Raw genomic sequence first — 26,758 nt, 5'->3', positions numbered from 1 at the left:
GGTCAGGGTCAGTGCAGGGCAGGGCAGGGCAGGTATCTTGTAGGAGGAAAAGATGGAGAGGATGACGGAACTGGCAACGCAGGAGTAGCTTCCCTGGCAAGGCGGGGAACCAGGGCGAGGCGGGGTGCAGGCCGGCACTAGCCCAGCATGTTCCGGCAGCGCAGCCGCTCCTCCTCGCGCTTCTCCTCCAGGCGGTTCTCCAGCAGCCGCAGCTCACGGTGCACCGCCTTGCGCATGGACGGCTCCAGCTCCAGCACTTTCTCCAGGTCCGCCTTGGCCTCCGCCTCGTTCCACACCTCCGCGTGGGCCCGGGCCCGCACGTAGTAGGCCTTCCCGATGCCTGCAGCCAGATGGGGGCATCTGGCTCGACTGCCCAGCCCCCAGGGGGTCACTGGGCTCAACCAGCCCCTAACCTTGACGGTGACCTTTCACCTCTGTATCTACCCAGCCCGGTTCCTCGCCTGCATAATGGAGACTATCTTAGCCACGGCAGTACCTGCTCCCCTCCCAAAGTGTAAGTAATTAATATTTTTAACTGTTTTTTCTTGGTTTGTAACTTTCTAAATTTTTGTTTATCTTTATTTATTTGATAGAGAAAGCCAGAAATTGAGAGAAAGGGGGAGATAGAGAGGGAGAGAGACAGACACCTGCAGCCCTGCTTCACGGTTCGTGAAGCTTTCCCCTTGCAGGTGGGGGCTGGGGGCTTGAACCTGGTTCCTTGCATACCTTAACATGTGCACTCAACCAGGTATGCTCAACCAGGTGCGCTACCACTCAGCCCCTGGTTTGTTATTGTTTTAGGTGGAGACAGAGAGATAGATGGAGAAACAGACCACATCACTGAAGATTCCTTCAGTGCAGTGGGGGCTGAGCTCGAGCCTGAGAGCCTGAGTCACACACATCAAAGTCGTGCACTGAGTGAGCCATTTCACCAGCTCCTGTGTTCTGTCATTCATTCGTTCTTTCTTTTTTTCTGTTTACTTATTTTAGTTGATAGGATTGAGAGAGGAAGGGGAAGTAGAGAGGGAGAGAGATAAAGAGAGACACCATTTCACCGCTGGTGAAATTTCCACCCTGCAGGTGGGGACCAGGTGCTTAAACCAGGTCTTTGTGCATGATAACGTGTGTGCTCCAGGAGATGCCATCGCCCAGTCTCTATATTTTTTTCTTGGAGAGGTTCCCCAAACTGTGCAAGCTTTATGCTTTATCCCAGAACTGGTCTCATAGGGACCAGTGTGAGAACCAAGGTAAAGTGACAAATGCAGAGACTAGGGCAGGCATGTAGGAAGAGTCTGAATGTCAATATTATTCTAATGAACTCTTCATAAACATTGCTACATCCTGGCCTCACCAGTTCTTACCATTGTCTCTGTTAATTAGATTTAAGGATGTGTGTGTGTGCATGTGTGTACCAGCAAATGCATATATAAATGTAAATACACGCTATGTCTATGGACACATTTTTCTTTATCAAAATAATATAGACTTAATATTTTTTCAGTAGACTTGCCTCTTTGTAAATCTGCTGCTTCACAAAATTATCCTTTAATGAACTCCTTATAGATTCATCCTATTTTAAAATAAAAGACACACATACACACATACACACATACACACATACACACACACACCAAGCACCGTTCACCCATCTCCTTTGATATGGGGACAGGTTGCTAGGTGGGAACTTCAGGTCTGCACAGAGTTAGAGTGAAATCCGTGAAGGTCCACTGACACCCTCCTCCCCCAGCTCTCACCCACCCAGGCAGCACGCCCACCTGGGTGGTGACGCAAGATGTCGCTGGTGTGCTCCAGCACCTCGTAGTATTCCTCCTTCTTCAGCAGACACTGGCAGTAGTTGAGGATTAGAGTATTGATCATCTTTTCCAGCTTCAGCCACTGCACCTCCCAGGGCTTCTCCTGCAAGGAGAGGAAAGCTCTGTGGGCAGCTCAGGACCAGCCTGACCACGCCCCGCCCCTCGCGCCTCGCGGCGCCCCCTGCGCTCCCCCGCGCCCCCTGCGCCCCGTGGCCTGCAGCCTCCACCTTGGTCTGCAGGTTCCGCAAGCACACGATCGCCTCCTGGTACTTGGTGGAGGCCTCCTCATAACGGCCCAGCTTGAAGAGTCGGTTTCCTTCTCCGTGGAGGATGGGCGCCGCCTGCATCTTCTCCTGGGCGCTCAGGTTCCAGGTCTCCCTCTGGTACTCACTCGGAGCCTCGACCTGGCCCAAGAGCTGCAGGTGAGTGGGGCGAGTCCCCGGGGCCCCAGCTGACAGGTACACGTGGAGTGGATCCCGGTGCCCCGCACTGAAGTCAGCTCAGCATTGCTGGGCACACAGAGATGAACCACAGAAGGTAGCCACAGGGATCCAAGGATCCTAAGGCAGCACCTTTGCGCACAGTAGGAAAAGGCACCCTGCACTCAGTAGCTCTGAGGTCATTTCATTGGAAGGAAAACACTTTATTGCCACCTGCTGGACAAATGTCGCTAGGACAATTCAGCAATACACAGCCCACTGTGAACGTTTACAAGGTGATGTCTAGATTCAGCCCTTTCCAGGCGGTTTACGCAGTATGCAACCCACAAGACTGGTCAACAGGCCTGCAAAAGCCTTTTGTAGACACACTACTCTTACCTACTTGTATTCATCCATGTAGCCCTCAGAAGAAGCCCTGGCTTTGACCGTAAACTGAGTCCTGACCCTGGAGCTGGGCCTTTTCCATCACCCTATAAATATGGGCTTTCTGGGGTGGGGTGAGAGGGTGTGGGTGTCTCCTTTGAAACCTCCTGCACTGCTATAAAGGCAGGTTGGAACACACAAACCACAGGAACTGGAGGTGAGGTTTTCATTCTAGAGTTTTGAAAGCCAAAAAGGCAGTAGGGAAAAAAATACATGTGAAAATAATTTATTTTAAATAGGATATTTTTAGGGGCCGGGTGGTGGCACACCTGGCTGAGTGCTCATGTTACAGTGCACAAGGATCCAGGTTTGAGCCCCCTAGTCCCCACCTGCAGGAAGAAAGTTTGACGAATGGTGAAGCAGTGCTGCAGGTATCTGTCTTTCTCCCTATCACCCCTTTCCTCTCAATTTCTGGCTGTTTCTAACCAATAAATAAATAGGTAATTTTTTTAAAAAAATTAATAATATTTTTTAAATACTATTATTTTTATTCACCCCACCCCAAACAGCCCATATTTATAGGGTAATAGAAAAGGGCCAACTCCAGGGTCAGTGGACCAGGCAGTGGGCGGACTAACAGACAGAGCACACGTGTTTCCATTCTTCAGGACCCAGGTTCAAGCCACTAGTTCCCACCTGTAGGGAAAAAGCTTCATGGGTGGTGAAGCAAGTGTCTCTCTCCCTCTCTCAATCTCTCTGTATCTCTTACCCTCTCAAAAAAAAAGAGAGAGAAAGAAAGAAAAGAGGAAAAAATGGTCTTCAGAGTCATCAGGGAGACACCAAGCCCCAGTGGTAACTCTGGTGGCCAAAAGAAAAAAAAAATGCTTCCAAGTGGATTTGGACAGAAGACTTGGAGGAAGGATGTCCCCGGACCCCCTGGCTCACTGACACCAGATGGTCTCTGCTGTCCTCCTGCCTCCCTGCCCTACAGATGCACCTGCAGCAGCTCAATCACGAAGATCAGGGGTTGCGGCTCCTTCTGCAGTTCGTCCAGGTCCTCATAGCCCAGCGTGTGGTAGGCGAACATGTTGGCCAGTCCGCACGTGTGCACGTGCCACTCAGTGGGGTCCTTGCCCTCGGCCATCTGCCGCAGGCTCCGTGACAGGATGGGGTAGACCCCCGTGTGCTGTGAAGCAGGATGGGTAGGTGGGGCCTGGAAGTCTGCTCAGAGCCAGATGGACCTCTGACAGTCCCCACACTGACCCCTCTCAGCGTGGCCCCTGATCCCTCCCTGTGACTACACACACACACACACACACACACACACACACACTGCTATCGCACACACACTAGTAACTGGCTGACTGCACCTGACTGCCCCACATCTCTTGACTACTCCTCCTGTCCTTTTTCTTCCTTCCTTCCTTCCTCACTTCCTCACTTCCTTTCTTTCTTGGGTTGTTTTATATATGTATATATTTTGGGTAGAGACAAAAATTAAGATATAAAGAAAAAATACTGTACTGTTTCACTGCTTGTGAAGCTTACCCCTACAGGTGGGGACTGGGGGCTTGAACCCAGGTCCTTGCACACTATATGTAATGTGTGTGCTCAACTAGGTGTGCCACCACTCAGCCCTAAAGGCTGCTTCAGTCCTTAAGATGAGCCAACACAAGAGGCTGTCCAATTATTCCCATCTTACAGAGGAGAAAACAAGAGCCCAGAGAGGTTCAGTAACTTGGTAAAGGTCACACAGCTGGGAACTGACATGATTGAGATTCAAGCCCAGCTCCTGGGGTGACTCTGACATTGCAGATGCTTGTCATCAATTCTGACACGTTTCTCTCTCTGGGGGCCCCTGAGTCCACGCAGCCTGTCACTGGAGGGGAAAGCAGGGTGAAGAGCCATGCAGGAAGCAAGGCTCTGGCCCTGAGAGGGATATGGGAGCAGCCTTGTCAGGTATCCACTGTGAATCAGGGTCTCTGAGAACCCCTCTCCTTGACCAGGCCCAGAGATGGACCTCAGGTCACAGCAGCTCTGGTAAAGCCATCCTGTTAGAAAGTAAAAGGGGACCTGGTTCAATCCCTAGCACTACCAGAGCTGAGCTGCACTCAAAAAAAAAAGAAAGGAAGGAAGGAAGGAAGGAAGGAAGGAAGGAAGGAAGGAAGGAAAAGAAAGAAACAGTAGTAGGAAGGTGTTGTACCCAGTTGAGAATAAGAACAGATGTTACCATGTGCAAGGACCTGGGTGCAAGTCCCCCACCCCATCTGCAGAGAGGAAGCCTTGGAGTTGTGAAGTGCAGCCATGGGTGTTTCTCTCTTGCTCCCTCTCTCTCCCCCTTCTTTCTCAGTCTCTTTCTGTCTCTCTCAAGTAAATAAATAATAAAGGAAAGGAAATAAAAGAAAGTTAAGGGACATGTTGAGGGACAGCAGGGACCTGGAGGGGACCACCCAGGAAATGGGAGTGGTGACAGGTGTGGCTTGGAAAGGTGGGGGCAGGGCTTGGGTGGTAAAAAGCAGACCTGTGGATGTGGCCGCTCACTGTCTGTGCGGGTCAGCGTGAAAGTAGGAGCTCTCAGGGGCGTCTCCCTCTTCTTTTTCCGATTTTCTCTCTCTATCTGTGTGGGCCTCCCATCAAGATATGAGTGGGAGGTGCTCTCTCCATCTCTCTCTCTCTTTCTGCTTAGGTTACCATGTGACTAAGCTGTTTTTTGAGCTTTCTCTCTCTCTTTCTCTCCATCTGGCTGTCAGCCCTAGGTGAGCACCCCATCAACATGTATGTATAGAGAGCTCTGGGGGCTTCTCTCTCCCCTCGCCCCCCCCCCCCGGCCTAACATGTGAATGTTCTCAGTTTTCTCAAATAAAGTTTAAAATACCTGAAAATCATGCTCTCTCCTCAATTCTTTGTTTAGATCATGTGTGACGGACTTTTTAAATGTTGGGGAAACTAGCGCTGGTCCACCTTCCCCCAATACAGAGACACAGTGGTGGGTGGGGAGAATGTCTAACTTGACCTTCAAGTCACCAGCTTGAGGATGAAGGTCACCTCCTCCACCAGCCAGGATTAGCCCCAAATGCCCCTGGCTTCTGTGTCAGAGAGAGGACCAGATGGCAGTTAATCCTTCTGGCATTAAGACTGGGCTCAGAGGCAGAGAGGCCCTCAGGATCAGCTCCCCCAGGAAAGGACACCCCTGCCTGGACATGGCAACCTCATCCCAAAGGTCCTTGCCTTCCAGCTCATCGGCTGTGATCTGAGGAGCCCGGGTCAGGCAGCTGCCTGGACATGACCTTAGCTAAAGGCATTGTCCCACTAGACAGCTGCCTCCCTAGCACTCATGACCCAACTCCCTGACATCCAGGTCCACTGGGAGGTTGCCAAGAATGGAAAGAAATTCCAGAAAAGAGGATAAAGGCCAGATACTCCCTCGGGGGAGAGCGAGAGGAGTAGAGAGCTCAGCTCTGGGCCTGTTTGTTTGTTTGTTTGTTTTATTAGTGAGAGAAAGAGGAGGACAGAGAGAACCAGAGCATTAGTCTGGCATGTGTGATACCAGGAATCCAACTTAGAATTTCATGCTGGAGAATCCAGAGCTTTATCCACTGTGCTACCTCCCAGACTCCTGGGCCCCTGAGCCATTCTTGAGGTCCTTCTTGTCCTGCAGTAGGCTGGTAGGACAGCCATAGTCACAGGCAGGTCTCTCAGGCTGTGCGCCTGGGGAGGGGGAGGTCAAGACCACAGCTCCTCTCTGGAGAGTCAGGATTAGAGCCTGGTTTGCTAAGTAGTATGTTGCAGGCCATTTTCAGCTTGCAAATTAAGGCTGTTTCATTCTTCGATTTATGGGACTTTATCTTTCTTTCTTTCTTTCTTTCCTTCCTTCTTTCTTCCTTTCCTTCTTTTTTAATTAATTGTCATCATTGAAACATTGAATGTTTACATGATTATGCACATACATGAATTGTCTCAGGAACTCAGGCTCTCAGCTCCACAGGATCCGGCCCTTTCTCAGAGCGAGCAACATCCAGTGTCTCCCCTCAAGTAGACCAGATCTGGTCAGCCAGAGTCCCTGGCCCCTGGTGAAGTTCAGGCTTGCAATGTTTAGCCTCAGAAGCGTGGGAACTGCCAACAAATCCCACACCACAGAAAACAAGCCTACTTCCAAGGATAGCAGGAACTTATGGGTTTGCCAACAACAAATTACTCAGTCAATCAGAGATGTGTAGACAAGCCTCTATGCACTCAGCTCTCATGGTTAGCAAATATACATCCTTCTTGGTGACCAGCCCGTCTAACAAGGACCGAAGTGGCCTCACGGCAGCAAAGTCAACAGGTATCATTTTAAACTGGCTGAAACCACTAAGAAAGCTATGCCTTGAGTATCTGGCTTGTTAAAAAGTAAAACAACTTTGGGGCTGGGTGGTAGCATACCCAGTTAAGCAAATATGTCACCCTTCACAAGGACCTGGGTTCAAGACCGCAGTCCCTGCCTAAGGAGAGAAGCTTCATGAGAAGTGAAGCAGTACTATAAGTGCCTCTCTTTCTCTCTCTCTCCTCTCTCTCTCTTTCTCTCTCTCTTTAATTGTCACCAGGGTTATCACTGGGGCTCGAACCTGGGTCCTTGCACTTGGTAATATGTGCACTTAACCCTCTCTATCTCTAACCCTCTCAATTTCTCTCTATCCTATCAAATAAGAAGAAGGAGGAGGAGGAAGAGGAGGAGCAGAAGGAAGAAGGAAGTGGGGGTCAGGCAGTAGTGCAGCAGGTTAGTCATAAGTGGCGCAAAGTGCAAGGACCTGCATAAGGATCCCAGTTCGAGCCCCTGACTCCCCACCTGCAGTCGCTTCACAGGTGGTGAAGCAGGTCTGCAGGTGTCTATCTTTCTCTCCCCCTCTCTGTCTTCCCCTCCTCTCTCCATTTCTGTCCTATCCAACAATGATGACATCAACAACAAGAATAATAATAACTACAACAACAAAACAACAAGGGCAACAAAAGGGAAATAAATAATAATAAAAATTTTTTAAAAGGAGGAGAAGGAGAAGAAGAGTTTGTTTAAAAATAAATAAATGCAACAACTTTGAAAAATTCAAACCAGGGGGCAGGGTGGTGGTGCACCTGGTTGAGTACATATGTTGCTATGCTCAAGGATCCAGGTCCAAGTCCCCTATCCCCACCTGAAGGGGGGAAAGCAGGTCTGTACGTGTCTCTCTCCCTCTCTATCCCCCTTTCTTCTCAATTTCTCTTATCTTATCCAATTAATTAAAGTTTTACAAAATATGTTTTAAAAAAATTAAAAACAGGGCTAGTGAGACAACTCACTTGACAGTAACCTGCTGTGTCACGCATGTGACCCAGGTCTGAACTCTATCCTCGCCAGGAGGAAGCTTCAATGCTGTGTTGTCTTTCCCACTCTCCTTCTGTCTCTCTGTCTCTCTTTCTTTTTGTGTGTCTGTTTCTCCATCTATCTATCTCTGTCTGAAAAAAGTCATCCCAGAGAGGTGAATCCTTGCCAATGACCCAAAATAAATATAAAAACCCCAGGTTAGCCCAGGGTCTAGTACAAAATGAAGATATGAACAAAGCGGTGGATGGTGTCCCCTAGTGGCAGAAGATGGCATTGCAGCCCTGTGGCCTCACCTTAACCTATTTGATTCAGAGCTGTTAATTTCTTTCACACCAACAGGACACAGATGTTACTCTCCTACTTCAAAATAATAACTGCCACTTCTCTATCATCCTGTATCTTGATTTTTCACTGGCCTACATTGTATCCCCACAGCAGGAGTGTTATTGGTGCATGATGGAGTAGAAAGCCGGAGGGAAGAAAGGTCTCACCCCAGACCTGTCGATGACAGAGCAGAATTTATCATCAGGTCCCTACCACATTGTTCTTGCAAAACACAGTGAAAGGACAGTGGTCCACGATGGAGTGACAGGTCATTGACCTTGAGCAACTGCTGAGTCCACTAGGTGAGAGTCAAGCTTTGTGCTGGCTGCATCATTCAAGCTCAACAACCAGTCCTGCCACCACATAAGCAGTAAGTAGACTGGAGTGTACACTGCAAAGCACACAGCATGGCTTATATAATACGTAGGGGCATCCAGGAACATGGCAAACAATCCCAGAAAAAAATAAGTCAGAATGTGGGGTGCTTCCAGGACATGTGCCCCACCCAGTTCCTTTAGCAGATTCACTCCCAAGGGAAACAGAGGGAGAGTAACTCATTGATAAAATAAATAAATAAATAAATAAATAAAACAAGGGGAGTCGGGTGGTAGCACAACAGGTTAAGTGCACGTGGCACAAAGTGCAAGGACCGGAGTAAGGATCCCGGTTTGAGCCCCCAGCTCTTTACTGCAGGGGAGTCACTTCATAGGAGGTGAAGCAGGTCTGCAGGTGTCTACCTTTCTCTCCCCCTCTCTGTCTTCCCCTCCTCTCTCCACTTCTCTCTGTCCTATCCAACAATGTTGACATCAATAACAACAACAATAATAACTACAACAACAATAAAAAGACAACAAAGGCAACAAAAGGGAAAATAAATAAATAAAATTTTTAAAAATTAAAAATAAAATGAGATAAAATAAAAATGGGGCTGGATGGTGGCACACCTGGTTGACTGCACACGTTACAGTGTACCAGGACCCAAGTTCAAGCCCCTGACCCCCACCTGCAAGGAGGAGGCTTCCTGAACAGTGAAACAGTGCTGCAGGTGTCTATCTCCCTCTCTCCTTCTCTATCTCCTCCTTCCCTCTCCATTTCTGTCTCTATCCAAAATAAATACATAAATAAATTTAAATTGAAAAAAATAATATTTCAAATAAAATAAGAGTGAAGCACATACAGAGAGAAAAATTGGCAGACAGGAACAGTGGAGCCATGCAGACATGGAGCCCATTGATAATCCTGGTGGCAAACAAATAAATAAAAACGGAGATGGGGAGATAGCATCATGATTATGCAATAGGAGTTCATGCCTGAGGCTCCAAGATTCCAGGTTCAATTCCCTGCACCAACATAAGCCATAACTGAGCAGCGCCCTGGAAAAACAAAGAGAGAGAGAGAGAGAGAGGGAAAGAGGGGAGAGAGGGGAAAGTGGGGAAGGAAGTATGAGAAAAAAGGTGGGGTGGAGGAGGAAGATGAGACAAGACCAATTTTGGTGGATGATAGGGACCAGGACTTCCATGAAACTAACTGTGTTGACTTTTGTTTGTGTTTGTAAGCTTCCATAAGAAAGGTGTGCTTGTGTTCCAGGAGGTGGCACAGTGGATAAAGCGTTGGACTCTTAACAATGAGGTCCTGAGTTCAATCACTGGCAGTGTATGTACCAGAGTGATGTCTGGTTCTTTCTCTCTCCTACATTTCCCATTAATAAATAAATAAAATCTTTAAAAAAAAAAAAAAAAAAAAGAAGAAAAGAAAGGTTTGCTTGTGGTCAGGTGGTAGTGCAGCGGGTTAAGCACACGTGGCACAAAGCACAAGGGCCAGCTTAAGGATCCCAGTTCGAGCCCCTGGCTCCCCACCTGCAGGGGAGTCGCTTCACAGGTGGTGAAGCAGGTCTATAGGTGTCTGTCTTTCCCCCCTCTCTGTCTTCCCCTCCTCTCTCCATTTCTCTCTGTCCTATCCAACAAAGACATCAGTAACAACAACAATAATAACTACAACAAGGGCAACAAAAGGGAAAATAAATAATTTTTTTTTAAAAAAAAGGCGTGCTTGTGACCTGGGAAGTGGTACAGTAGATAAAACATTGAACTCTCAAGCATGAGGTCCTGAGTTCAAGCATAGGCATCACATGTGCCAGAGTGATACTCTGGTTCCCTCCTCTTCCTCCTCCTCCACCCTCTCTCCTCTCTCTCTCTTTCTCTCTCTCTCTCTCTCTCTCTCTCTCCTCTCATGAATAAATAAATAAATCTAAAAGGAAAAAAAGAAAAGAAGGTAGGGAGAAATGGAAGGGTGGAAGAAAGGAGGGAAGGAAGGAAAGAAAGAATGAAGAGAGGGAAGGAGGAGTGTTTAAAGATCAGTGAGTTGTCACCGTATCTACCTGGGCCGCAGAATAAGCAGGCTGACTTGTGCAGCTGACCTGTAAGCATGCACACACACTATGTTCTGGGCTGAGGTGGGGTTGTGTAGTGGTTATGTAAAATGTCTTTCTTGCCTGAGATAGCAAAGGTCCCAGGTTCGATCTCCAGTAACAACATAGGCTGGAACTTAAAGGTGACTGTTGTAATTTTAGTAGAGGAGGAAATAAATAAATAAATAAATAAATAAACAAATAACCAGTGACCAATAGTCTCCTGGATCTATCATAACCCTGTACCCAAATGAAAGCTGTTAGGTGGGCAGGTTCCCCCCACCAGGCATGGCCTTGCCCCCCACATGCCACCAGCCATGCCAGCCCTCTAAATAATTATTATGGGGACTTGTTACTCCAGGTGAATCTGTCTCTCTCTCTCTCTCTCTCTCTCTCTCTCGCTCGCTCGCTCTCCATCTTTAGGGGAGGCAGAGAATGAGGACAAACACTTCCTCTTGCAGAGTTTTGTCTCAGCCCCACTTTCTGGAAACAGCAGCCCTACGATGATTGGTGGCTGGGGTGGGAGGGGAGATGTGGGCGGAGTTCGTAGAATGCAGCTCAGGGACCGGACCCGCAGGACCTACTCACGATGGTGTCACACCAGAACTCGGCCACCTCGCTGAGCCGCATGGACGTCAGCAGGATTTCCCAGACCTCCAGCTTGAACATGTTCCCGATGATGATGTGCATGGGGTGGCCCACCTGCCTGCTGTCATCTATCACTGTCCGATCTTCATCGCATTTCATGGTCCGGAAGTGAAAGGTCACCTGCCCATTAAGAGAGTGGACCATGGTCTAGACATGCTTCCCAAAGGTCAGCAGAAGCCTACAACTGGGGCTGGCTCCCTAGCCGTGCACGATCAGGTGCCTCAGACTCCCCCAAGAATCACACCTAGCCTGCATTCACCGTTCCCTTCTACAGGACACCATGGCTAGAAAGTTCTTCCTTGGGAGTTGGGAGTGGGTTAAGCGCGCATATGGCACAAAGCACAAGGATCCGGGTTCCATCCCCCGGCTCCCCACCTGCAGGGGAGTCACTTCACAGGTGGTGAAGCAAGTCTGAAGGTGTTTTTCTCTCCCACTTTCTGTCTTCCCCTCCTCTCTCTATTTCTCTCTGTCCTATCCACCAACAACAACGACATCAATAACAATGACAATAATAACTACAACAATAAAACAACAAGGGCAACAAAAGGGAATAAATATTAAAAAATAAACAAAAAAGAAAGAAAGTTCTTCCTCAAGTCCTAGGTCTGGGGATCTAGTCAGTGGAGTACCTAAAAGCTCACATATTAGCATAAGCAAGAATGCAAGTTCACATCTTAAGTTCGAATCCTTGGTCCTCATCTACAAGGGGGAAGATTCACACGCCGTAGAACAGCTTCACAAGTTCCTCCCTTTCTCTCTCCCTCTTCCGCCCCCTCCTTGTCTGTCTCAGAAAAGAATGGAAAAAGAAAATGTTTCCCTGGAATGGTGAGTCATTGCGTAGGCACTGAACCCCAGTGATAACCCTGGTGGCAATAATAATAATTCTAGTCATTATTATTACCATTGTCTTTATCGTTATTCCTAGATATGAGGTCACAGATTCAACTACCCCATCAGCTCAAGGAAACATACCAAAGACCTCTGGACAAACACCTCCGAGAACCCTTCCTTCTGACTCAGTATTCGGGACTCCAGAAAAGGTTTCCGGCCCACTCCAAGTTGAAGTTTAGTTTGCAAAGTGTGAGAAATGGGGGCCAGGTGGTGGCACACCTGGTTGAGCACACGTGTTACAATGTGCAAGGACCCAGGTTCAAGCCCCCAGTCCTCACCTGCAGGGGGAAAGCTTTGCTAGTGGTGAAGCAGGCCTGCAGATATCTGTCTCTCTTCCTCTCTATCTCCCCCTTCCCTCTCGATTTCTGACTTTCTCTAGCTAATAAAGACAATAAAAATAAATTTTAAAATGAAGTGTGAGAAATGCCTGCTGAAAGGACTCTAATTCAGAACTTCTCAGACAATCCCAGGAAGGGTCTGCCTGGCTGTTTTTGTTGCTGCTGTTATTATCTTTTTTTTTTTTTTTTTTGGATGAAGGGAAGGCTGTAGTGTCCTGTGCACACTAGAAGGCTATTATGGGGGTCCCCGTCTAGTCTAGGGGGAGAGCGGGTGGGTACCACTCACTCGAGACCCATTGATGAAGTTGGGCAGGTCCCCCGTACCCCCGTGAAGAATAGTTTTCTTGATCCCTTCCACATTGAGGAGCAGGGCGGCATCCATGGCTCGGAGGAGTGGACGTGTCCTGAGCAGGCTGCAATAATCTGCAGGGAGGAGGCCACTCAAGCTGCTGACATGGGGATTTGCAGCTTAACTGACAGTGGGGTGTGACAGCATAAGAGCCAGCAGTGCAGAAACTGCTCCCCACCCCCCACCCCCGGCTGCCACCTGGGCCACCTTGGTCTCTTAGTCTTCTCTCCCGTGCATCGATCATCACAGCTAGATCCGACCTGACATCTGCCAGCTTAGTCAGGCTTTGGTTCTATCCCACCGTAGAGGGCAGGGAGACAGGGGAGACAGAGAGCAGGAGAGAGATCTGGAGGGACAGAGTGAGGTGTGAAGCCCCTTTGTACTGTTCGTCGGGAGACACTAGTCCTGGTCTCAGACTCATGCCTTTTTACCCCAGACCCAAGTCTTATCTCCTTCACCATCCCACTCAGATTTTTTTCCTACATCTTCCTCAAGATCATCTCCCCTGGGGACAATGAGAGGTCTTCTGTGCCCTAGACCCCCAGGCTGAGCTTATTCAGAACAGCAAGGACCCACTATCTTTTTTGTTTTTTGCCCCCAGTAATTGGGGCTCAGCCAGCACTATGAATCCACATAGGACAGAGAGAAATTGAAAGAGGAGGAGGAGATAAGTCAGGGAGAAAGATAGACAGACATCTGCAGACCTGCTTTCTGCTTGTAAAGTGTCCCCCCTGTAGGTGGCAGCCAGGGGCTCAAACCAGGATTCTTCTTTTTTTATATATATAAAAAGGAAACACTGGCAAAACCATAAGATAAGAGGGGTACAACTTCACACAGTTCCCACCACCAGAACTCCATATCCCTTCCTCTCCCCTGATAGCTTTCCTATTCTTTATCCCTCTGGGAGTATGGACCCAGGATCATTGTGGGGTGCAGAAGGTGAAAGGTCTGGCTTCTGTAATTGCTTCCCCGCTGAACATGGGCGTTGACAGGTTGACCCATACTCCCAGCCTGTCTCTCTCTTTTCCTAGTGGGGCGGGGCTCTGGGGAATCGGAGCTCCCTGACATATTGGTGGGGTCGTCTGTCCAGGGAAGTTTCAAACCAGGATTCTAGAGCAGGTCCTTGTGCTATCCTAACCGGGTACGCCATGGCCTGGCCCCTCCACTGTCTGACACCACCTTCTGCACCCCACAAAGAATGTTGATCCAGGGCAGTCAGGCTGTAGCGCAGAGGGTTAAGCACAAGTGATACAAAGTGCAAGGACTAGAGCAAGGATCCCAGTTTGAGCCCTGGCTCCCCACCTGCAGGGGAGTCACTTCACAAGTGGTGAAGCAGGTCTGCAGGTGTCTTTCTCTCCCCCTCTCTGTCTTCCCCTCCTCTCTCAATTTCTCTCTGTCCTATCCAACAATGACAACAACAATAATAACTACAATAAAACAACAAGGGCAACAAAAGGGAATAAATAAATTAAATTAATATTTTAAAAAAAGAATTTTTTAACTTTTTTTTACAGTCACCTCCCCAGTGTTTTATTTTATTTTATTTATTTATTCCCTTTTGTTGTCCTTGTTTTATTGTTGTAGCTATCATTGCTGTCGTTGTTGTTGGATAGGACAGAGAGAAATGGAGAGAGGAGGGGAAAACAGAGGGGGAGAGAAAGATAGACACCTGCAGACCTGCTTCACCGCTTGTGAAGCGACCCCCTGCAGGTGGGGAGTCAGGGCTTGAACCGGGATCCTTATGCCAGTGCTTGTGCTTTGCGCCACCTGCGCTTAACCCACTGTGCTACAGCCTGACTCCCAAAAAAAAAAGAATTTTTATCCATACTCCCAGAGGCATAAAGAACAGGGAAGTTTCCAGTGGAGGGGATGGGACATGGAACTCTGGTGATAGGAACTGTATGTAATTATACCCTTGTATCTTATAATCTCTTTAATCATTATTAAACTAAACTACTAATAAAAATTAAAAATAACAATAATGTGAAGATTTTGACGCGCCCTCTTGTGGCCATATCTAGGTTTTACATCTGTTAAATTTCCCAAGGTCCTGTAAGTTAAGAACTTAAACCCTTCCCCTATGGGACAGGTTTCCCTGGGGGACACCACCACTGGGAGTGATGAAAACATAGAAACAGAAACCAGATAGATCAAAGGGATAGTCCTTCTTTCTTGATCTTGTCACTTAAGGGGGGGGAGGCTCCCATCTTTAATTCCACTTTTCTCAACTGGAATGAGAAGAATCAAACTCTCCTTCCTCCTTCTCAGGAGAGTTGAGACACCTCCCTGGAGCAGTGAGCAGGAAACCTGAAACCAGAACGCTGAATGTCTCAAATCCATGAGGAGTCAACAAGAGGCAAAATCTGAAACAGTCCAGTGAGAAGCAGAGGTGGGGCAGATGAGACCCCTCCAAGGCTTTCCCTGAATGTTCAGAGCCACCCCTCACCCCAACACACATACACATACACACACACACACATACACACACACACACACACACACACACACACACACACACACACACACACACACACTCAACCCAGGCCCATCCCTCTCTGAAGGCAGGGACCAGAGGTGGGTTATGCAAAGGTTCTTCTCTTCTGTCCTATCCTTTCTCCAGGCACAGCCCCACCTAACATGTGCTGTATGCCTAGGACAAAAATGGCAACTTCAATGCCAACAGTACTAAAATAAATAAATAAAGTACAACACAGTTACCACAGCTCACCAGAGAGGGTACCTGCCTTGCTGTGCACAGTCCACGTTTGAATGAAGGTCTGGTGCTGCGGTGTGCACCCTTTTTCTATCTCTATGTGTCTCTCTTTCTCTATTTCAGGGTGAGGAATATCCCACCTATGAAATCATTTGGTCTGGCCCTGCCAAGGCAACTGCAGGCCAGACTCAAAATTCAAGGAATCTAGGAGCTTTTTTCATAGCAACATTAAGTGTTATTATTATTGATTTTAATGCCAGAATACTGTTCAGCTCTGGTTTACAGTGGTGCAGTGGACTGAACCTGAGACTTCAGAGCCTCAGGCATGAAATCTGCATAATCATTATTTTATCTGCCCCACCCTAGTGTTAATTTGTTCAGTTGATAATTTTGCATGATTCACAAATGATGTTATAAATACCCGATTTGGGGGCCAGGCAATAGCGCAGTGGGTTAAGTGCACATGGCACAAAGTGCAAGTATGAGCCTCCGGCTCCCCACCTGCAGGGGGGGGGGGGCCGCTTCACAAGTGGTGAAGCAGGTCTGCAGATGTCTGTCTTTCCCCCTCTCTGTCCTATCCAACAACAACAACAGCTATAACAACAATAACAATAAAAACAACAAGGGCAACAACAGGGCAACAAAAATGGAAAGAATGGCCTCCAGGAGCAGAGGATTCATGGTGCAGACACCAAGCCCCAGCAATAATCCTGGAGGCAAAAATAAATAAATGAATAAATACCCAAATCATCCATGGTAGAAAAAGAAAAAAGTTCCTTGCCCCAACTCTACCTACATGAAAAACTCACCCCCAGAGCTGGTAAATTGCATGTACTTGAGTTAAGATCCCAGACATACAGAGAGAGAGAGAGAGAGAAATTACCATAAAAGCCATGGCTAGTAGGGAAGGCACACAGCAGGATTGGGGGGAGCTGATTCTGGGGCTCCTGGCAATGTTCTAGTCTGCACTTGCTGTCTTTTCACCCAGATGGGGTCTATCTGCTTTGTCAGGATGGTAGTCCCCCCAGATCTGCAGGAGAGGCATTCAGACCCTCTGGTGACTGACTGAAACTACGTCAGCCCTGAACCACACCTATACTGTATGGTACTTAAATATAATCAAGATTACTTTAGAAACTAGGCACAGGAACAGAGTAATGACAATAACTAAAAATAAAAGAGCTGTTACCAGAATATGCTGTAAATGAAGTTAAATGACTAGGTGGGTGCTCTCTCCATCAGGGCTATTGCTAGGGCGTGGTGCCTGCATGACAAATCAACCACTCCCAGTGGCTTGTTTTTGTTTTGTTTTGTTTTGTTTTTAAGATAAATTGCAATAAAGAGGGATAGAGAAGACAGAGAGACTCACAGCACTGCAGCACTGCTCATAAGGCTCCCCCCCACCCCAAGGTGGGGACCAAGGGCTTGAACCCAGGGCCTCACACATGGTAACGTGGTATGCCACTGCCCACCCCCTTATATGGTCTATGTCTCTCAAAATATCCTATTACACATACTTTCTGACTTATTGAGAGAGAGATAGAAAGCCAGAAAAGCATCGTTCTGGCACATGCAGTGACAAAACTTGAACTCAGGACCTCATGCTCAGAGTCCTGCACTCTGCCACTGAGTCTTTCCCAGGCCAAGCATAATATTTTTGAACCTCGATTGGCTGTAGGTGACTGAAAAGCCAGGGGCTGAGCAGGGCCACACCCAGCTGAGCGCATTCAAGGTGGGTAAGGATGGAGATTTGGTCCTGGCCTGCAGGAGAGGGAAGCTTGTCAAGTGGTGAACCCTTGCTATACAGGGGCCCCTCTCTTTCCCTCACTACCTCCCCCTTACCTCTCAATTTCTGTCCCAAATAAATAAATAGCAAACACACAGACACTGGAAGTTTTGCACTTTTCTTTCGGGAATGTCCTTCACAGTGGGATGGGCAGAATAGCTCACGTGCATTGTTCACTGCCTTGCCACGCTCCAGTCCATTTCCCACTACACTGAAGGAAGTTTCAGCACTATCATTTCTTCCTCTTTTTTTTTTTAATTTTTTATATTTATTTATTTATTCCCTTTTGTTGTCCTTGTTGTTTTATCGTTGTAGTGATTATTGATGTCATTGTTGTTGGATAGGACAGAGAGAAATGGAGAGAGGAAGGGAAGACAGAGGGGGGAAAGACAGACTCCTGCAGACCTGCTTCACTGCCTGTGAAGTAACTCCCCTGCAGGTAGGGAGCCGGGGCCTCGAACTGGGATCCTTACTACGGTCCTTGCGCTTTGTGCCCCGTGCGCTTAACCTGCTGCGCTACCACTGACTCCCAACACTACCATTTCTTTCCCTCTACCTAAAAAAAGGGACTGGAGCTCCAGAGATGACCACCAGCTTGCTCAAAAAAGGCAGTGAATCTCCAGTGATGACCAATTTTTTTTTTTTAATGAAATAAGATTTGCAGGGGAAGGAAAAAGCTGATCACATCTCATATCATCTAAGTCTCCCCCTGTCTCAGTGGCCTCGTGGCCAAAGGGCCCCCAGCAGCAGCTAGGTTTAAACAATAGTTGGCAGGTGTGGGGGTGACTTGACGGGGGAGGGCGTGCTGGAGCTAATGCCAGGGGTTTCCATGGCCGCCAATATACTCTGCTCTCAAAATTCAGCAAAGGTTTTCCACTTCCCTTGAGATAAATCCTAAGTTCCTCAGCTGACGGTGGAGCCCTGCAGCCCCTGCTCGACACCCCTGCCCCTGCCCTCCACCTCAAGTCTTTTGCTGGTCTGGGGACAAGGAAGGCCTCCCAACAGTGAGTGTGCAGGGCCCTCTATGTCAAACATCCATCCCTCTTGCTTCATCCCCTAGTCCACCACTACAGCACCACAGGGTAAAAGATGTTGGTCTGGATCCCTGCTCAAGTGGAGCTCCCCAACACCCCCTCAGCTCCCTTTCCAGACTTCACATTCTTGCCATTTTGTAGGACTTAACTGGGTTCTTTCCAGCAATTCCCAGAGGTCAAAGAGGGTGCGGCTTTTGTTGTTGGCCTGGAAGTCCCTGGGGCAAAACTGGGCGGGAGTTCCTCCCCTTCTTCCAGCCTCCTTCCCCACAAAGGCTGAGGAGAAGCTGGGACCCCATCCCTATCCCCACCCCCAAGCCTCCACTTCAAAGGGTTCTGTACTTTTCATTCCTTTAAGGAGGAGATGGGGGCTTTGCAGCCTCCTCCCTCAACTGAGGGCTTGTTAGCTTCTGCACAATCCTTCCCCCCAACCCTTAGCCCCATCCCCTGCTCAGCCAAGGAGAAAAATCTTCTTATTCAGAAAAAAAAAAAAAAAGTGCTTCTTCTGCCTTCCTTTGTTGCCATGGATACTGCACTGCCATCACCTGGCCAGGCATCTGTGGGGAGGGGTGGGGATCTGTCAGCAGGGCAGCTGCCTCACCAGCTTGCTCATCTGCTCCAAGCAGTGGATGTAGTCTTTGTAATCCAAGGGGAAGCATTTAGGTCTTGGAGTCAGGCCTCTAAGATTTGAACTCCAGCTTTGGCTCTGCATCAGTGTTGGCGAGACACTTCGCCTGTCAGAATTTTACTTTTGCCCTCTGTCTAGGGAATAAAGACAGCAAATACATCTTGAGTTGCTACAAGGCTTAAGGGAGATAAAAAGGAAATGGTCTTAGCACACACAGGGTCAGGGTTCCACAAAGATAAACTTCTCCACTGATCCCACCCATGACCTGGGGTCACCACTGGACCTGGATGTGTCAGGGACCAGACAGTCCCAGACACTCTGCTTCTAAGTGCTTCACCTGCACAGAGTCATCATGTCCACACTTGCAACTCAGTTTTCACAATGGGTCCCCTGCTCCCATATTTGATTGATAAAAGACACAGACTAAGCTCCTTGATGATACTAACCAAACATAACTGACACAACAGGTCTGGACGTAAGTATTTCTGGTGTTTAGGAAACTAGGTGACCAGACTAGAGCAGAGTAGATGAAGTGAGTTGGTAGTTGGTGTGTGTGTGTGTGTGTGTGTGTGTGTGTGTGTGCGTGTGTAATGAGGAGTGAATAACATATCAAAGCACATCTATACACAGTCCAGCTTTGTTCAGGAAACTTGCTACAGTTATACATGTGTGTATGCTAGCTGCCTCCCTTGAACAGTGGTCCTAATGAACACGGCACCCAGTCCTGTGCCGAACCACACACACACACACACACACACACACACACACACACACTCTCACACACTGGGTTTTTTCCTTATTTGCTTGCTTGCGTACTTGTTTTTCTTTTTCTCAATTATCTTATTCTCTGGGTCTCTGTTTTGTTACTGGTTTGTTGTTGTTGTTGTTGCTGCTGCTGCTGTTGTTTGTTTGTTTTTCTCCTCCTCTTTCTCTTCCCTCCTCCTCTTTCTTCTTGCCTGTCATCACCAGGTCTTCACTGTCCCAGGCCAACTTTTTCAGAAAGAATAAAAATATAGCACATGTCCAGAGAAGCCTCCTATCTAGTCGGCTGTACTGCAATTTAAATGATTTCTTTTGACCTCAGACAAGAAGTGACCAGTTGGGAGTCGGTGGTAATGTAGCAGGTTAAGCGCAGGTGGCGCAAAGTACAATGACCAGAGTAAGGATCCTGATTCAGCCCCGCCCCCCCTCCCCACCTGCAGGGGGGTCAGTTCACAGGCCATGAAGCAGGTCTGCAGGTGTCTATCTTTCTCTCCTCCTCTCTGTCTTCCCCTTCTCTCTCCATTTCTCTCTGTCTTATCCAACAACGACGACATAAATAACAACAACAATAAAACAACAAGGGCAACAAAAGGGAATAAATAATATTTTAAAAAGAAAAAAATTAAATATTGACCAGTTATTTCTCTAACAAAATGAGTTTATTTGGAAGCAACGACAAGAAAGAAAGAAAAAAAAAAAGGAAAGTGGGGGAGGCAGTTTGGTGAGTACAGTCTCAGGGGCAAATGAGACTTCCTGCTGCTAGTGATGACACCCTTCCTACTGGGTTCTGCGGATGGTGCATGCACGCACACTCTCCTCTAGCCTCCAGACCTCATCTGCTTTGGGATTCTGTGTATTAATGTTCACGGGTCGTAACAGAAAACCAGACTCAGTGCACAGTGTTTTGCGCATGTCAAGCATTCTTATCACGACGGGGGAGGAGGGTGGCTCACCCAGAGATGAAGAAGAGGGTTAGCAAAATCCAGCGGGGACTTGGGAGTGGGGTGGGGGTGGGGATGGAATGAAGCAGACAAGGATGGCAGCTAGGAAGCTCAGTGGGGAGAGCAGCCAGTGCAAATTGAGGTCACGGAAAAGAGGGAGATGAGGCCAGAGAGTTTTCTAAATAGTGGGTGTGTCGCTAGTTTGGATGCAGACATTCAACCAGAAGTGGCAGTCACTCGTACACAATGGGCGGTTTTCTTGGTGCTAGGGTGTGGGTATCGAGTTTGAGGAACATAGACTGGCAGTATCTTGTCTCAGAATGGGAGATGGGTCACAATGAAATTTTGGCACAAAACCTCCCGGGAACCCAGACCTCTGAGACCCCAGCCCAGAACTGTTTCTGACAAAAGCTCTGAGTCAGAAGGAATAGCAGGATCTCCTAGAAGTGGAGGGTCCCCTAAGCCAGCACCCCATCTCTGCACAGCTGCTTTGCAGTTCAGGAAACGTTGGGTGTGTATGGGGCGTGGTGACTTCCCGCTGCAGCCGAGCTGGCTGGTCCGCGGGTACAGAGGCTAAAAAGGGGTCGCTGAGAGCTCATCCCAGCCGGGGTCCCGAGGGATGAATGGAGACGGCCGGGCCAATCCGAGGGCAGGACTCACAGCCGCGAGAGCAGGAGGCCAATCGGCTCCTCGGCGCGGCGGGTGGAGCCAATCAGAGACGAGGACAGGGCCAGAGGGTGGGTCCGCGCGGAGTTTCAAATCGGCTGGGGTGGGCGAGCTGCTGCTGAGTTCGGTATCGGCTCGGCAGCGTTGGGGGCTGTTGGGTGAGTGCAGGCGGGGAACCCTGAGTGGAGCTTCAGCTCTAGAGAGTGCAGGGCAGGGGTGGAGGTGACATCTCATTAAGATGCGTGGGGTCTCTGGGTATTGCAAGACAGAAATCAGGGCTTGGGATGGGGTGGGGGGCCTCTGCTCAGGGTCAGGGTGGCCTTAAGGCCGAGTGGTGCTCGGTGCTGTGGACCAACTGCGGAGACACTTCTGCCCGCTTCTGGGCCTGGTTTATCTCTCGTCCAGAAAGCATCCTCTTCCTTGCACCCAGTGACCCAGAGCCCCACCCGCAGCCTGGGCCACCCCAGAGACCACCCGCCATCCTATCTCTTCCTCTTTATCCTCTTGGGAGTCTCTGGAGCCTGGGGAGGAATAAGGGGACACCTCACTGACTTGCCTTTTGAACTCCTCCCCAGGGTCTGGTGAGCAGAAAGGACTCACTCAACAGGGCAGATGGCCTCTCGGTGGCCAAGTGTGGGGCCCTCCTTACGCCGGAGCTCTCTCCAGGGCCACAAGCAGCTGGAGGAGGTCAAGGAGCTGCAGCCTGCAGCCCACGAGGCCTCCTGTGGGGCTCTGGGCTCCCTGCGCAGGCAGTTGCAAAGGAGGCTCCCCCTGAGAACCGTCAGCCTCAACCTGGGGCCGAGCCCCTCCTGGAAACGCCTGGAAGCTCCAGAACCAGAGCCTGAGCAGCAGGGCCTGCAGGCAGCAGCTCGCTCTGCCAGGAACGCCTTGGGTGCCATGTCCCAGGTAAAAATGCAGGCAATGCCCCTTTCTCAGAGGGCTTCCTTAATGCCCCAAGATTACAAGCTTTATGACTACAGGGACTTTGTCCATGGCCCCTACACCCACTAGTTTCTACCAATCAACAAATAGTTGATTGAGTGGATGAAACAGCGCCGCGGAGAAAACAGCCTCCCAGTGCAAGGCGATAAGAGCTGTATTGTGATAGGAAATTGCAGGGCAGCACGTGGCTAATGGTGGCAGGACCCCCAAACGTTAAGTTTTATTGTTGAAGGCTTCTCAGAGGAGATGACTCCATGGGATTCACTCTGGGGAGGGTTAACTGAGGAGTGTGTGAGGCAAGTAAAGTCGAGCAAGAGGCACAGAAGAACTGGTTGGGACTTAGTCTGGTGGATATGGTGGGAGAGCCAAGTGGGGCAGGGGCCCAGGTGCTGAGGGTATTTCAACTTTCCCAAGAGGGGACTCTAGGTGGCGGCACACTGGGTTAAGAGCACAAGGCTCAAAGCATAGGACCAGTGGATGGTTCGAGCCCCCTGGCTCCTCACCTGCAGGGCCGTCGCTTCACAAGCAGTGAAGCAAGTCTACAGGTATTTATCTTTTTCTCCCCCTCTCTGTCTTCCCCCCCCCCCTCAACTTCTCTCTGTCCTAGCCAACAACAACAATGACAACAAAATGGAAAAAAATGGCTACCAGGAACAGTGGATTCATAGTGCAGGCACTGAGACTCAGCCATAACCCTGGAGGGAAAAAAAAAAAAAAACACCTTTCCCAAGAGCCCCTGGAAGACAATGGAGATGATTCTCCACTGCATGACAGAACTCTGATTAGCATATTAGAAAATTTATTTTTTAGCTACTTGACGGAAAGAGGAAAAGAAAAAAACCTTCCAACAACGATGACAACAATAATAGCTACAACAATAAAACAACAAGGGAAAATAAATAAATATTTTTTAAAAGTTTAAAAAAAAAACTCCCTAATTTCCTTGTAAAAGAGTAAACAACTTTAAGAGAGCTACTCAGATGATAGATTTGAGAGTATTTGATAACAGATAAGGCTGTGGGCAGCAAGGTGTCACAGGTGTTGGAACTGTAAGTGTTTACTTGGAAGAACCCTGTAGTTATATTTATCTCCCAGAGGTCAGAGAAATGGAATAGGATAGCCTTCTCCTGGCTATATAGCTCAACAAACTGAAACTGAAGTATTTCTCTAACCTCTGGGTTCTGGTCTTCCAAAGCAAAAAAAAAAAAAGTCTGGTTAAGAAAGAACCCTCATAACCATCACCCAGCTGGAAAGATTAGAGAGCTCTAGAAGGGTGATGGTCAGAAGTGCCCTTGAGAAGGACCAACATCTGGACCAATGTGAAGGTTGGATTAGAGTGAGTGAAGCCAGAGGCAGGGAAACAAGTTCCCTGATAGTTTGCTAAGGATGGCCTTCTCTGGGTTTTCCTTTCAAGTCTGGGTCCATCCATGTCCCCAAAGAGGGTTTGGATTTAGGCTGTAAGCCAGAGGGGTTCTGTGACTGACCATTGCACTCAGGGGTTCAGAACCTGCATTGAGTCCGTGTCACGTGGCATCATCCTCATCTCTCACTCCGGAGTCTAAATGTTGCCAGTATTTGTCAGCCAGCTGCTGGGCTGAGAGGCTAGAAACACAACCTGGAGATGAACAGCTCACCCTTGGCTTTGTGCTTATTTTTGCATTTACCTGTCACAGAGAATCCAGGAGTCCTGTCAGAGTGGCACCAAGTGGCTGGTGGAGACCCATGTGAAAGCCAGGAGGAGGAAGATGGGGATACAGAAGGGCAGTAGCCCCCCAGCTCACAGCCTGAGCCAGAGGAGCACCCGGGTCTCCAGAGCCACCCCTGTTCGCCCAACCTCAGGCCCCTGGGAGAGGGAGCACTCCCGCCTCTCTGCCCTGATGGGCCCACATGCCCACCCTCTACGGCGGTCCAGGAGGGAGGCTGCCTTCCGGAGCCCCTACTCCTCAACAGAGCCCCTCTGCTCCCCCAGGTAAGAGGACTCTTGCCTTGCCCCCCAGACACTAAGTGATTGCCCACAACTTCTGAGCATATCCTACAGGCCACCCGGATTCCTGAGCTGAGTCACACTGCAATTCTGGCCACCCCTGATGCCACTTCTGCCACCCCGATGCTCCCACTAGTTGGGGGCCTGGGGAGGTCATCAGGGGCTACTTTCCCATCTGTATAATGAAGTAACAGTCATAACCTTGGCAGCTTCACACTCACATAAGCTTCCTGACAGATCCAAAAGTGAGTTTGTCTTGAAGCCATTTGGAAATTGAGGCTTGGTCTCTGAGTGAGAACCAGCCAGACTTACCTGTGTTAAAGATCACCTATCTTTGACTTTGGCCTTGTGGCCTAGATCTTTCTCTGGCAGTTTCTCCATGTTGTACAGGAGTGAGGGTCTGGGATGAGGCATTCCACACTCCCACTTCATCCATTCAGCTTCCAGGTCCACTGACCAGGCTTTAGTGCTGGGCTGGGAAGGGTTCCTGCCATAGGTCTCCACTCGGTCACTGGTGTGGCTTTCCCTTCTGTTCAGTGAGTCTGACAGTGATCTGGAGCCTGTGGGGGCAGGACTGCAGCATCTCCAGAAGCTGTCCCAAGAGCTGGATGAGGTCATCATGGCTGAGGAGAGGTGAGCTGGCAGTCTTTGCTTCAAAGTGAATGGCTGGGAGGGTCTCCCTTGAGCCATGCCTTCCTCCTAGGCAGACCTGTTTCTGGCTCTGACCTGCTGTGTGAGACAGGCCCAGCTAGCCCACCCCCCACCCCCTTTGGCCCACCCCTTCCTCCCAGCTTCAGCCAACCTTCCTCACTTCCTCTGCACCAGGGAGAGGGGACAAAAGACCTAGATTGGAAGCTGGCAAAAGAGCTCGCTTGGATAGTGAGCTGCTTTGCCATGTGTATGGCACAGGTTCAAGCCTAGTCTCTTATTTTTATCTCTACCTCTCTATCTGAAAGAAAGAGAAAGAGAGAAAGAGAGAAAGAGAGAAAGAAAGAAAGAAAGAAAGAAAGAAAGAAAGAAAGAAAGAAAGAAAGATCAGGATGATGATTAGACATACTCTGGACCTCTGGTCTTGGGTACTTGGTTCCACAGATCTGCTCTTCCTCCAACATTCTCCATGGCTCCTCTCTGTCCTGCCTGCTTGTAGAACTGGGAAAAGCTCCATGACAGCTCTGGAGAGCCTGATCTGTCTGCTCGGGGACCAGGGCCTGGCGGCAGGGCCTGGGTCTAGCACCACCCTAGCTTGGGGTCACTGTTCATTTGCACAGAGGCTGTGCTGCATAGCTGGGCAGGACCCTGCCAGCTCTGACCTTGTGTCAGGTGGACTATGCTCTCAGGTCCCAGTCTTGTGGGGGGCCCTTAGCCTGCAGCCCCCATGCCAGATGCCGCTTCCATTTCCCCTTTCTAGTGATGACATGACCGCTTCGCTCCTTCGTCACTGAGGACAGTGCTCTCCAGGCGATGCCCTCCTCTCCCTCCTGCTAATTCTTCAGGCATCAGCATGTGTGCATATCAGGAGGCATATTAAAAACTGAATCTTTTCTGGAAAATCTCACACTGAGCAGATGGGACCAGCACAGTAGTCATCGTGCAAGTCTTCTACTTGCTTGGAAGCAGAGCTGCTGACCTCACTAATCCTGCTGGCTGGCCTTGCTGTCCTCATCACTGAGCATGCCAGGAGCCTCAGCAGCTAGGGCCGGCTTCCAGCTCTTCACATTAGGGGGGATGATTAGTGCATGTCAGGAACCTCCATATTGGGGTGAAGGAAGGCTATAGTGTCTCCACTTTCCCTGCCTCGAGCACAGTGAGGGGCATGGAGGCAGCTCTGTCTCGCAGGAAACAAGCTGTGTCTGACATTGTCTTTGTGCCCAAGACCTGTGCCACTCCCTGAGTTCCTGGAGGAAGTCCTGGGAAGCTGGCTGTGCCCCTGGGCCCTGCTAATACAAACCTGACTGAAAAAGTGCCACATGAGACAGCTTGAGGACCTTAGTAGCCCCTGCTCTCCGAGTCCTGTGCCCATCAGTGACCACCTGCTGAAGTCTGAATGTGACTCTGAGAGCCCTCAGACAAGGGAGACAGTTCATTCTGCTTCCCTTCAGGGCTCAAACACCAGGAGATCCTGCACTTGGTGTACCCAGAAGTGAGCCCTTGGGGCATCATCCCCTGTGTGAGTGCCAAGGCTCTTGGAGCTCCCACCCCTAGGCCTACCAGGACCTATTTGTACTCTCAGCACAGGCACTGTGGGTGTGCAGGGAGGGAGGAGCACTGCTCGGTGGCAATTTCTGCCCTTTGTAAATTATTTAAGAAACCTGCTTTGTCATCTTGTTAGAAAGAAACCAGTGTGTGACATTCCTAGAGAGCACTGCTTTTACATAATAAAGTCTCTCTGTATA

General features: G+C 49.2%; 2 protein-coding genes across 2 annotated transcripts; one reads left to right on the top strand and one right to left on the bottom strand.

Annotated features, from left to right (window-relative positions):
- AIPL1 (aryl hydrocarbon receptor interacting protein like 1) lies at positions 1-24,891 on the bottom strand. The gene is made up of 7 exons (XM_007521217.3): positions 24,678-24,891; positions 12,850-12,986; positions 11,275-11,454; positions 3,615-3,803; positions 2,042-2,218; positions 1,776-1,917; positions 1-340 (listed from the first exon to the last, which is right to left on the bottom strand). Exons 2-7 carry the CDS (start codon positions 12,943-12,945, stop codon positions 138-140), a joined length of 987 nt encoding a protein of 328 aa, XP_007521279.1. The 5' UTR covers positions 12,946-12,986; positions 24,678-24,891; the 3' UTR covers positions 1-137.
- Positions 21,506-26,756, top strand: PIMREG (PICALM interacting mitotic regulator). The gene is made up of 5 exons (XM_007523132.2): positions 21,506-21,597; positions 22,015-22,345; positions 24,055-24,350; positions 24,903-24,998; positions 25,774-26,756. The coding sequence occupies exons 2-5, from the start codon at positions 22,052-22,054 to the stop codon at positions 25,805-25,807; spliced, it is 720 nt and encodes a 239-aa protein (XP_007523194.1). The 5' UTR covers positions 21,506-21,597; positions 22,015-22,051; the 3' UTR covers positions 25,808-26,756.
- Positions 26,757-26,758: the final 2 nt, after the last annotated feature.

This window comes from Erinaceus europaeus, chromosome 12 (genome assembly GCF_950295315.1).
Source record: "Erinaceus europaeus chromosome 12, mEriEur2.1, whole genome shotgun sequence".
NCBI classification, from domain to species: Eukaryota; Metazoa; Chordata; class Mammalia; order Eulipotyphla; family Erinaceidae; genus Erinaceus; species Erinaceus europaeus.
The sequence above is the reverse complement of the archived record's forward strand: the minus strand, read 5'-3'. Positions and strand labels throughout refer to the sequence as shown.

Coding starts and splice junctions, on each gene's coding strand:
- PIMREG (XM_007523132.2), top strand. CDS start 22,052: ATGGCCTCTCGGTGGCCAAGTGTGGGGCCCTCCTTACGCCGGAGCTCT. Junction 24,351..24,902: donor GAGCCCCTCTGCTCCCCCAG/GTAAGAGGACTC, acceptor CCTTCTGTTCAG/TGAGTCTGACAGTGATCTGG. Junction 24,999..25,773: donor GTCATCATGGCTGAGGAGAG/GTGAGCTGGCAG, acceptor TCCCCTTTCTAG/TGATGACATGACCGCTTCGC.
- AIPL1 (XM_007521217.3), bottom strand. CDS start 12,945: ATGGATGCCGCCCTGCTCCTCAATGTGGAAGGGATCAAGAAAACTATT. Junction 3,804..11,274: donor AGTTCTGGTGTGACACCATC/GTGAGTAGGTCC, acceptor CCTGCTTCACAG/CACACGGGGGTCTACCCCAT. Junction 1,918..2,041: donor TGCGGAACCTGCAGACCAAG/GTGGAGGCTGCA, acceptor CTCTCCTTGCAG/GAGAAGCCCTGGGAGGTGCA.